Below are 12,906 nucleotides of genomic sequence, written 5' to 3'. Positions count from 1 at the left end.
TAGTTCATAGGTTACTAAGAACTCTGAATATCTAATGACCATGTTTCGTTCATGCTCACGATCATATGACAGTCCTTTTATGAGAAATATGGAAAATATTCTAAATCTTCATAATTATAAATTAACATGGCGAATCAAAGCTATTTGAATATAAATCTGGCTTATCTGCGTGACTTTTCATTGGATAGGTGTGTGTGTGTGTGTGTGTGTGTGTGTGTGTGTGTGTGTGTGTGTGTGTGTGTGTGTGTGTGTGTGTGTGTGTGTGTGTGTGTGTGTGTGTGTGTGTGTGTGTGTGTGTGTGTGTGTGTGTGTGTGTGAGGATTTAAAAAATTCATTCGTATTTTATGGAAATTCACAATAATTTGGTAGGAAGGTTCTTTTTGAAGTGAAGAAATCTCTATAAGCAACAGTTATATTGACAAACGGATTTTTAAACAAACAGTTAAAATGTCGTCTTCCACCTTACACGAAAGCAAAACGCATCCTGTGTTAGAAAATTTCAATGGAATTTTTTTTAAACTTCTTAATTATCAATAATTAATCAATCATTTTTAAAATTTTCTAAAGTTTTCTGATTGGTTTCTCTTATGAAAAAATTGAAAACACAAAAAAAATCTGGAACTTGAGTTGTGCATAACAAAGCGTTTACAAGTTTCACTTCATGTGTGATGTACATTATCAATTTGTGGAAAGATAATAAAAATATCTGGACCAGAGTAAACAATTGTAAATTATTTTTTTCATTTTGAGTTGAACCCAAAAACTTCTTTGAAAAAAAGAAAATTTATATTTTCTATAAAAATTTAAAACTATTAGATGTTGAATTAATCAATGCTCTTTGGCCTCAGAATTATAAAGTCAGACATTCATAATTAAGTCAGATATTCGGACTAAACGATGAGACACAGTTTCATGTGCACAATGGAATTTTTATTAAGCTCATTTTATTGTACAATGGATATTTTCCATAAATTCCTTTTACAAAGATGATTCCAACTAACTATAACATTTTGTTTCTATATTTTTCATTTCGACTGTGACTTTTTGAGTTACAAACTATTCAAAATAGAATTACTTACTTCAATCTATGGTACTACTGTTAAGGTTATGTCATGTATAAAAGCATGTGCTATGACTGATATTTGCATAACATGATTTCATATTATACAGTATTTAAAGAAACAAATTTCTAAAACATTTACTTTTCATATTATTATTCATCATTTTATTTTATTTTATGAACCAACAGCATTACTTTTGACACTTCTCTAATAGCATCTTTTAAAAATGATTTCTTTTACTAAAATAACTATAATATTATAAAATAATTATTTATGTTTTGTAAAGAAATTCCGATCATAAAGCAGATGAATAAATACATATATGTAAATGGCTATCAATAGTCAAATTATTTACACCTGCATGTATATTCACTTTGGTTGCATATTTTCATGAGCTAAAAACAAAATACAGCATTTAATTACAACCTATCCTTTTAATGAATATATCAACATTTTACCAGAACAATGTGGTCAAATGATTTACTCATAACATATGATCAATCATTGCTTTGCCGCTAAAACTATAGAACTCATAATTCTAAGTGATTAAATATAATAGATGTCATATGTTGTAGACTTTAAAAGGATTTACAGATATGCAAATTATGTAATTAAACTCTATCTAGATCTTCGAACAAAAAGATTCTATTCTGAAAGTTATCTGCATAAATAGTTAGTCCATTTAAGAGATAAAAAAACTACTGCTACTATCAAGAATTTTTTTATATGAGTGACACTCGATGCTGTATTACAGCCATCGTCCATACAGTTCTGAACACACCCTCGAACGTAACGATCTTCATAATAAAATCCTCCGCAATGACTCATGCGGACCAACTCAGTGTCGATTGTCAGAGTTCCACTGTCGACGGCACAGCCTCGAACGACTAATGTTTCGCCCGTATCATCTAGGAAAGAAGTTAAAACACATTTAAGAATTTCAAAAATTTTCACTTAAATAGTTTTTTACAATATTCACCCTGAAAACCGTATCTTTTTTTTTTTTTTTCATAAATACTTATAAAAAATGAATTTTTGGAATTAAAATCATTTTTATAATAGGTGTATCTTTCCCTGATTGAAATGATATTGCACATATATGATGGAGTCACTGAAGTTACAAAGGAAGGTTTTCTTCTCCACTATTGTAGAACAGTTTTCGACTGTTCTGGAGATGATGAACGACCGGCAGACAATATCCCAAGGATTCTTAAACATGTGCATTTGAAGTCATATCAGTAGAAAATGTTGGTCAGCCTAATGGCGGGATAACTTTGTCAACTAGCTGAAAACATTGTGATCGAACGTCTGTGAAATGAAATCATCCCTACCACTGCGAGTAAAAAAAGCCACGTGTCAATAGCATGGACACATATGAATATTGTTAGTAATTTGAACATAAATTCCTCCGTAACTTAAAACATTTTAGCACTTTTCACTTTTATTAAAACAAAGAAATGTTTGATTTATTGAGGAAAAGGGATTTATTCGTTATTATTTTAAATATAGGCAAAGCCCTTTAAGAAGGGAAAGCCTAGAGAATTTCAAAATGTCAGATATTGGATTATGATGCAGCTAGCAGACAGCATGATGATAAAAAGTAAACAATACTGTAAGTAAAAAAGTATCCTTTTTTTTAATAATAAACGCTAATAATTGCCATCTCATAATATTTTAAACATCATTTTCATTTTGTGAAAAATAACAATGGGTATAATTTTGGGAAATCTAGTTGCCATTCTACAAAATATGCGCTATAACTAATATGTATCACTTGATTTTTTATGGGTAACTTTAATGAATTTCTAAAAATGGACATACATTCATAGCTTATTTTAGTTCAACAGATATTCAGTTTCAATTATTTAATTTATACTTTTAAAACAAAAACTTTTTGCCTATATTTAACACTGACAAATGACTTTATTATGGTAACAAATGCACAACATAACAAATGAATTCAAAATTGCAAATTAAAACTATTTTTAGTATAGAAATCATTAGAGAACCATTATTGTTAAAAAAAATTGTATTAGAAACCATTATTGTTAAATGGATCCGAAAAACGTTTTACAAAAAAAAAAAATCTGTACTGTATTCGTGAAGCCCGTGATAAAACAGTTACAGGGACGACTACATGATAAATGTTTAGAATTTTTAATTTGGTCCTACCTTAGGTAAAATCAAATCCTTCTCTTCGGATTACTAAAAATCCATTCATCGTACAAAACGCTCATCATCTTAAAACCATAATTTTCTACGCACCACAATTTTAGAAAATTGTGCTGCAATTTTCAAATCTCTTTGATTGGTTCCAGATTGTCCAACAGAAGCGGAATGGTGACGGTTATGTTCAGTTAGTTTTGATTGACATTATGTTTGAACTAAAGGATGAATTGAATTTGGAAATACACACTCCGTAGATTCTTGCCGAAAAATTCAAAAAGCCTGTCTTTATGTTGCAAGTCATGAGCTTGATCACATATATGCATTTATTGTTAAAAGAATGCGACTTTCTCTAGGTGTCGAATGTGTTGATTTTGAAAAAGTTTTTAAGTACTTCAATAAGTGTACTTTCTGATCATATTTTAAAATTTTAAATAATTTACATTTTTAATGAGAGTTAATAAATGCATTGTTATTTTCTAATTCTGACTTTTCTGATTTTGTCCTTTTAATAATCGTTCGTGATAGGAATATTATCCATGAAAATAAGAACGAAAGCCTCTTTCAAACATTAGTCATAGGTATGAAAAACGATATAAGTCAACAAATTTACCTTTTAATATCTCAAAAAAATTTATAGATAGAAGCATGTAATTTTATGTCCCTATAGATATGAGTATAAAAAATACATTTTAATGATTTTTTTTTTTTTTGCTACTGGGCAGTATAAAAAGTTAGTTTTTCTAACAATTTACTATCCCCCTTTAACAAAACCAAAATATTTTCCTACATTTAGGTACTTGGCAACTAGAAGATTATTTCTAATTGCAATAGTTAAGGAAATAAGAGTTTTCGCTTTTTGAGGGATACCTTATATATCATATCAGATGAAAAACAATACTTTGCTAGGATAGAAATCAGTTTGTTTAATGAATTGAATTTTTTGTTTAATAATTTTTTTGTTTCGTTATAATGTAGAGGTGGCCGAAACTAGCTATAACAGTTTTTGGAAAAATGCTTGTCTTTTTAAATGTATTTGTGATTCCTTGATTATAACTACTTTTTATAGGTTAACTATTCATTCATAATATACATTAAAAACACATTCAACATTTTGTCGATTTCAGCGCCAAAAACATTTTTTCAAAATCAGTCAGTTGCTAAAACGTGTCCCGGATATGGGACGAGTTGTAACGGGATTTTATAAATTATAACAGTAAAAACAATAATATTTAAAACTATTTTTCCTTTACAATTATTTTTTAATTAAAATGTCAAAGGCATTTGGTAACTATTAACAATCGGTCTAGTGATAGTAAATATTATTATTTGATTTACAGTAAATTAAAAAGTTAAGTTGTTTAACCAATTAATAAAATCAGAATTGCAGTCAACGCAAGCAAATGATAGACTGCTTCCTATCGTACATATTTGTACCTCAATTTTTCAAATTAAACTGTGAATCTATTTTTCTTTACAAGAAATGTGGTTCATGATAGTCTGTTTTTAATGCCAAGGCATCGGGGTTGGTGTACCCCTAGTTTGAGTTCAGATTTCAAAGAAGAACCTCTGTGTAAGTGCATTTGGTACACGTTAAATCCGTCGGGGTCAGACGTATTTCTACTACTATGGCGCGGAAGTCTAAAGAGCGAATGCCAGCTCAGACGATATCATCTGAACGCAGTTCATAATTACAAAAATAACCCTAAAGTTACTTCAAAATGGGGTGTTATTGTATTATAATATATCGCCAGAATTATTGCACACATCTCCTAAAACTTATATAAAATATCTTTCTCTTTTTCGTAATCTGATGTTCAAAATTCTCTTCTTCACGCTTTGTTCTTTTGGATTTTTTCTTTCTCAAATCTCTCATTTTTTCGTACTTTTCTTTCTTGCTTTTGTTTCTTATAAACTATGTCACCATGTTTTTTCTTTCTATTACATCTTTTTCAGGTGAGTCAGTTAGGAAAGAAGACTTTTTTTACTAAGCCAGCTTTTATTAGACTCTTTCAGAGGTGAAACCTCAGAGAGAGGTCTCATCCTTGAGGATGCATGATAATATTTAAAGCAGAAAATCAAACTTCATGAACCAAACACGATTCAAGATAAATCTCACAAGTTGTATTATGTTACAATTTGCCTCGAAATTTTGTTATAACTTGCTTCTTCTCATAGTTTACGACATTTTTGTTAATTAATAAAAATATATTGTGATCCAGAAAAAAAATTACAACAGTTTTTTAAATATTATTATATGGGGAAGATATTTAACGAAAAATTATTTTTGATAAGGCCAACTAAGTTATCTTAAATAAAAGATTACGAAATATTTTTCCATTGACTAGCTAAACTGTGTACCTCTCACTACCTTAACTGTGTACCTCTCACTACCTTAACTGTGTACCTCTCACTTAATTGTGTTGATATAATAGGGCTTTTAATTAGAATCATATTTATAGAAAATTCTGATTAAAATTTTTTTAAAAACCTCCGCATAAAACGCATATTAAAACTTTACCATGTTACAACCAGTCTTGAGCTCCCCTACAATGGATATTTAATATACAAAATCTGTCCAATTAATACGAAAACTAAGCCTATGGGTGATGCTTGCTCATATTTGGTACTTGATCTGTTAACGGAGGACTTACTAGAGCATCAACAAACCCAGACCAGGAGGTAAGTGCACAGTTAAAAGCTGTTTTCTTTCTACACCCTGTTTTCTGCCCTTATCGACGTTAGAAAGTGATGAACGATGAAATGACGATTCAGCAATAAATTTTTAGCGTGACAAAGGAAAAAACTCAAGGTAGATTTTTGAAATGTTGAAGAATATTTATGGAAAGTTAAAGGGATCATATTTTTCGAAATGGATTAAGCATTTTGTTAAGGTTCCTGAAAATTTCAAGGATGTTACAAAAAGAAGACGTATGTCTGCATGAAATGATTTTTATCCCATTTTTCCAATTTTCCTGTGATTATTTGGAATTTTAGAGACAAGAATTTTAGCTTCTAAAAGATGTTTACATGTAGAAAAGATTCTAAAAATTACTCCACCAAGCGCTTGGAAACCTGTGGTTGATGGTGAAATGAGATCATTTTTGATTTTTTTTTTGTACTATATTACTATAAAAGAAAGATATAGAGCCTGATTTCATTATTAATGTTCTTTAAAGTAAAGAAAAATAGTTTTTCATATACGAATTTAGAAAAGTTTTGCGAATAGATAAAAATAAATTTTCATGATTTCAAAACCCCTTTCAACCCGGATTTAAATAATTTGTCAATCATTTCACTTTTAATCTGTCTCCTTTAATACTATCCTGTGGGAATACAAACACAAACTATTTCAAATTCATCAGTCTTTGCTATGCTTTATTACAATGTCATCGAATGTCACTTGCAGATATGTATGAACTCTTCAAAAATAGCATTTGAATTTCTATTTTAAGGAATATGAACTCTTCAAAAATAGCATTTGAATTTCTATTTTAAGGAATATGAATTCTTCAAAGATAGCACTTGAATTTCTATTTTAAGGAATATGAACTCTTCAAAAATAGCAGAGTGCAATACGGATATTAGGTTGGGAAAAAGAAACCCGTTATTTTTACGTGAACTTCAATATTTTATTTAATGTGTTCCGGATTATCAATTTTGGTCAAATAGGCACCATTTTGTTCTATAATTTGTTTCCATTTTAAAGGTAGCTTTATGATGCCTCTCTCATAGAAATTTTGGTCCTTATTGACGAAAAACTCTAGTAATCGATTTTCGCAATACTCTCTTGATGCCATTTTCTTCTCACTAAAGAAGTTTTGCAATGCAAGAAAAACATGGTAATCGCTTGATGTCAAGTCCAAACTATATGGTGGATGCATCAAAACTTCCCAACTAAGCTCCCGGAGTTTCTGACTGGTTACTATAGGCGTGTATGGCCTGGCGTTGTCCTGATGGAACACAACACTTATCATGCTGGCCAATTCTGCCTATTTCTGGTCAATCGCTAGCTTCAAACGGTCCAGCTATTGACAGTAGAGATCCCAATTTTTTGTTCGGCCATATGGAAGCAACTCTTAATAAATTATTCTCTTCCATATCCACCAAATGCACAGCAGAACCTTTATGGCCGTTAGTTCTGTTGTGATGACCGTTTGAGCTGCTTCACCGCGCTTTGACCACGATCGCTTTCACACAATGTTGTCGTATGTGACCCATTTTTTATCCGCAGTCGTATGTGACCCATTTTTAAAAATTGGGTCGATTTCATTCTGTTTGGCCTAAGCTTCTCAGATAAAAATTCGATCCATCATGGGATTTTTGTGTGTGTGTGTGTTAATTGGTGTGGCACCCAAACATCAAGCTTCTTTTTGAATCCAACTTTTATCCAAATGTTTTAAAATTGTCTTATAGTCTATCTTTAGTTCCTGGGCGATGCTACGATTGCTAACATGCCAGCCAACTTCGATTACTTTTGTGATTTTATCGACGTTTACGATGACGGGCCTACCTGAACGGAATCGGCTAAGCCAAAGTTGCGCGTAATTGGTTGTTACCGTATCGAAACCATAAGCTCTATTGGAACCATAAGAACCATTTCAACCGCCTGGCTTGCATTTTCTCCTTTATCAAAGAAAAACTGTAAAATGTACCGAATTTCCTCTTTGTTAACTTCCATTTTTAACACCCTGTAACTCTCAACTGAATAGACCAAGCAAAAAGCAGCGAAAGAATTTATTTAGTTCAAAATGTCACCTTCCCAACGAGCAGAAATCTGAAACTGTTTGATCGATAATTTATGAGATATCAATCACTACAGCCATCAATCGAAAAAAGAATGGATTTCTTTTTCCCGGACCTAATATGAGGATTTTGACTGAAAATAAGTGAAAATTTGTTCCTCGTAAAGAAGCAATTCATACCATATATTCCTGCCAGTTTGACACATGTTGTTGCAGGAAAGACTCCATTCCTTTGTTTCCTTCCGGCCCAGCAAGGGCTTTCAAGAATATCTTGCGTGTAATTATTGTGAAAAGGATCATCACATGGCGGGTACTTGCCAGCTTTTGAAATGCACTTGAAGCAGTCAAGTGCCCAGTGACCTACAATTTCAATAGTGGAACATTAGTTAAGAAATTTTCGGAAGTTACGAATAAAGAATTTAATCGCTTTAAATTTTTCTGAAAATAATCCACGAAATTAGCGCACTTTTACTCAAGAAATCAACAACAACAAATTCATATGAATAGAACTGAAAGAAATTGAATTTGCATAAACCAAACATATGAACATTACAAACTAAAAAGTATGAAATATATTTCAAAAGCCGTAATTTAAATTTTAAATAGAACTTTTCCAAAAAGAGATGATTTTAGCTTATTGTAATGCAGCTTAACACAATAAGTTGTTTTCACATTTTGTTGTAGTTAAGCTCTTTTTTTGTAGGAAAAACATCGAAAACTGCGTGATGAGCATTGCAATAACTGTTCTATACTTTATCAATGAACAAATGAAACACCCTATTTATCGAACTTTTCTCCCTTCTTTTACTCAAAGAAAGTACATGGAGAAATACAATAATCCTTAAATATCTTGTCAATTCCCATTATGGAAATACACAGACGGAAAGAAAGACAAGAGCTGTTAGAATTTACTGAGATATCTTAAAAGCAGAAATAATACCATAATAACAAACAATAATCATGATGGTCAGTCATAAAGGATCTCTGTTATTGCCCTATCTGGAAGGATTTTTCTTCCTGATACGAATAGCTAAACACATTTCTCTTCGTATCGAGTGGAATTCAAAAAAGCTTGAGGAAAGAAAAAAAAAACGTCGAAATGAAAATATTATATTGTTTTCTGATTATCATTTTGGGCAGTTTCAATCCTTACTTCATTTTCTTGTTGACTCTCATGTTTTAATCGCACAAACTTGTAACATGTAGATATCATTCTAATCCAATTCAAATTTTGACATTAAATATTACGTTTTTTAGTATGCATATATTGTATAATTCCTTAATAATGAATACATTAATGCAAAATTTATCATAAATACATTCTAGTGTGATTCAAAAAAGTAAGGAATGGAAGAAAAATCAAGTTTTCAAAAATAATTGACTTTTTTAATGGTTTCAAATTTTACTGATATGATATGGTAAGCCTTATGTCGCAATAGTCAGATTATACTGTTCACTTTTACTTCATTCGACTTGTTTCATATTTGTAAAGGTGGAGTTTTACTGTCAACTTTTTTCTCACTTTCTGATGTACTAAAGATTTAGAATTGTGTCACAATTTTGTGCTGTCGATGGCACTGCCCTATTTTAATATTTCCAGGACTCAGTGTTTCAATAATTGATTCAATTTATGCATATCAATATGAGAGTCATCATCTGGCAGTGTATTTGAGAAAAATGATTTTATTCCTTTTTTGATGAATGATAAAATATATCAGAATAAAATATAAAGAAATTCAAAAACGTTTTAAAACATGCTTATATTAATGTAGGATAAAAAGCAGAAAATAAGATTTTTATCTATTATACGGACTTCAAACAAACGGATGAGCCGCGGTAGCCTGGTGGTAAGGTCTCAGCTTCGGAACCAGAGAGCTTCAAGTTCGGGATCCGATTCCGCCTATTAACCGTCGTGTAAGCGGGCCTGATGCACGCTAAATCCGTCGGGGCCAAATGTCCTCCCGCTTGTGTGGTATGGAAGTTTAGAGAGAGGAGTACCAGCTCAGGTGTCGGCCTTGCCATCTGTCCGCGGCTCAAAATGACGAGGTTCATCCCAAAGTAGCCCTAGTGTTGCTTTAAAACGGGACGTTCATATGATTAAATGAACCAAACAAAAGGATTAGTGCTTGGGAAAAATTGAAATCGCAATGAAAAGCGACACTATATTATAAATGTGATTCATTTTCTTCGTATATATCAATAAAAATATCCTATTTTTTGTGGTTTTAGTTTTATAAAATAATTCGTTTCTATTTTTAATACACTCATTCAAGCATAATTTTGGAAACTTTTTATTTTTTAAATATTACTACTCAATTTTAAATAAATGACAATGTTTTAAAAATCAATGAAAAAGTAAAGGTTTGTTACCTGTGAACATAATGATTAGAAACGTTCCATTCAGTAATGGGAAAGATACAAATCGGCGGCCCATCCTTCAACATCGAATACTAAAATGAAACAAAAACAATCTGAAACAGAAATGTCACTTTACAATTTGAAAGCAAAAACAGCACTTAAAAGCAATGCTCTTCTGTCAAATTGCAGCACTTCAAAAAATGCTGAATAGAATTGACATAAAATCAAATTTTTAAAATGATGTCAAAACCTTCATCTCGCATCTTTGTCCCTGCTTTAAAAAAAGAAGAGGAAAGAGTTCACGCTTTGTAGAAGAATAATTATGTTGTTGAGAATAAAAAAAAAATGATTTTTTAGAAAAAGTCATTAGCAAATATCTTACGTATTTTCCAGTTTTCGCTTTTGTAAGCAATTTTTTCGCTTTTAATTCAGCAAAAAATTCGTAGCTTAGCGATTAACATTCTTCTCGACAGATTGACATCTCCTTCTAATCAAAACTTTTCCCACTGCTATCTGAAACTTAAAAACTGCTTATTTCTACTGAAGAATATTGTTCTAAAAGAGTAGAAAGATTGGAGAACCGATGCATGTTTGCAGAATTGATTCATTATATTATGATTTGCGTATCGTTATGGGAAAGATATTTCCAATACGAATTTTACTGATTGATTCCAATATTCTCACAAATTAAGTATTCTCTAGGAGATAGAATTTTATTTCCTTTTTAATCAGCCATTTTATGAATGCTCTAAAGGATTATAAGCACAATGATGCATGTAAAATACAAATGTTACTGAAATGTTGAACAAAAACTTATACACTAATGCACTTTTAATTAGAATTTTTTTAAAAATTGACTCTAGAAGGAATATGGAAAGGCATCATTTTTACTTCCACATTTCAACTTTGTATGGATTTTCAAATTTAGTTCGGATGAAGTAAGACTGATTTTTTCAAAATGTTTTAGTCAATTTAAACTAAATTAATAAATCTTTTGGAAAAATTAGGAATTCAAAGTATAGTTCCCCTATGAGCTATTCCAAAATAAAAATGAATTTTCTAGCACGCTGTCTGGAGGTATGACAACAAATGTCAAAACAAAAATGGATTTTCAAGCAAATTGTCTGGAGATGTGACAACAAATTTAGGCATGTTGAAAGTTACATGCGAGGGAATTGAAGTAAAGAAAAAAGGTTTGAAAACAGTAAAAAAGCTTCAATGCGCATCCTTATTTTACAAAAAAAAAAAAAAAGCAAGAAATAACTTTTTCTCAATGTATGCGTGCTTTCTGCCATTGTAATTGCTATCTTCCTGAAAGAGCATGGGTACTTCGAGAATAAGCAGGAATGTAATAACATAATAATGTAAGCAGATATAGAGATACTTGTAACAAACATACTCAGGAAACAATTCTGTAGGATGGGATTCGTAGCTTTTCAAGTTTCTCTTTTTCATTTTTCCGTTATCAAATCTCTGCTGACAGTCAATGAGTTGAAAAATGCTCTTACATCACTATTCAGTTGCTCAAAAATACAAGAATACTGACAGTTTGTTTGGGATCGGTTATTAAAGGCAATTTTGTGTATAGACAATTGACATCATTTCAGATTGAGCTCATCCAAAAAAGGATGATAGTATAACTGAAAGAATTATACAAAAAACAAGAATACTTTTTTGTGCTTGTAATTCTTCATATTAAATCAGCCAACTCGATAAAATTGACTTCTAAATCCTTTAAAAGCCGGAATTTCAATTGATTCGTAATTTTAGAAAATAATTGATTTAGAAAGAAAAGATTAAAATATCATAAAGGAGAGAGAGGGACCTTTTTATTACAAAGTCTTATCTGATGATTTCACATAAAAAAGCATTAAGAGAATAAGGGTGGGATTCCATTAAAAAACTGGTAGTTGCTCTCGTGGAAAAAATAAGAAATGAATGTTTATTTTCCTTTCAAAATTAATTAGGATATCGTTTCATAGTTTCTTCGCTTTAGGATGATAGAAAAATGACTTTAACCCACATCGTTCTGAAGTTTGAAAAAAAATATTCTATTTGCCATAAATTGGGGAATTATACAAACTGCCGATTTATATATCCGTTTTCTTTTTCAGAATTAAATTAAATCAAACTAAAAATAAAAAGATTCTCAGTTTTGTTTAAATAACGATGAATGAAGACAAGGTAATATTTGCTTCATTTTAATCTTCTGTAAGAAATGATGACAGAACAATTTTTCTAATTATTGAACTCTCTTCTCTTTGATGGACATCAAAACGAAATAGGACCTAAAATGAATATTTCCTGATAACGCGTCTTTGGTAGGAAAAGAAATTTTAGCTTAACATTTCAGTTTAGATAATATCATCTTATAAGTTTTGCTGTTATCCCTTTATGTATCTTGACATTAAGCATCACGCATTTTTCTTTCACGTTGCGTTGATAATGAAAGAAAGGAAAAAACCAATTTTTGTGGATTTCTGTGAAAAGAAAAAAAAAATTTTTAAGTCCATTATTTTCTTCCATTACATCCATTCGGTGACGGAAACCAATTGACACATTTGAGTACCCAATGT

General features: G+C 30.8%; 1 protein-coding gene across 1 annotated transcript in view; it reads right to left on the bottom strand.

Annotated features, from left to right (window-relative positions):
• Nucleotides 1–1,402: 1,402 nt before the first annotated feature.
• Nucleotides 1,403–12,906, bottom strand: part of LOC129960789 (uncharacterized) — a 54,384-nt gene continuing 42,880 nt past the window's right edge. The window contains exons 2-4 of the mRNA XM_056074432.1: nucleotides 10,343–10,422; nucleotides 8,153–8,332; nucleotides 1,403–1,969 (exon numbers count right to left, since the gene is read on the bottom strand). Of these exons, the coding sequence (XP_055930407.1) occupies nucleotides 1,719–1,969; nucleotides 8,153–8,332; nucleotides 10,343–10,406 (495 nt within the window). The 5' untranslated portion in view covers nucleotides 10,407–10,422 and the 3' untranslated portion in view covers nucleotides 1,403–1,718. The remainder of the gene's footprint in view (nucleotides 1,970–8,152; nucleotides 8,333–10,342; nucleotides 10,423–12,906) is intronic.

Source organism: Argiope bruennichi, chromosome X2 (assembly GCF_947563725.1).
Source record: "Argiope bruennichi chromosome X2, qqArgBrue1.1, whole genome shotgun sequence".
Taxonomy (NCBI): Eukaryota; Metazoa; Arthropoda; class Arachnida; order Araneae; family Araneidae; genus Argiope; species Argiope bruennichi.
Note: the sequence above shows the minus strand (reverse complement) of the source record. Positions and strands in the feature narration are given on the sequence as shown.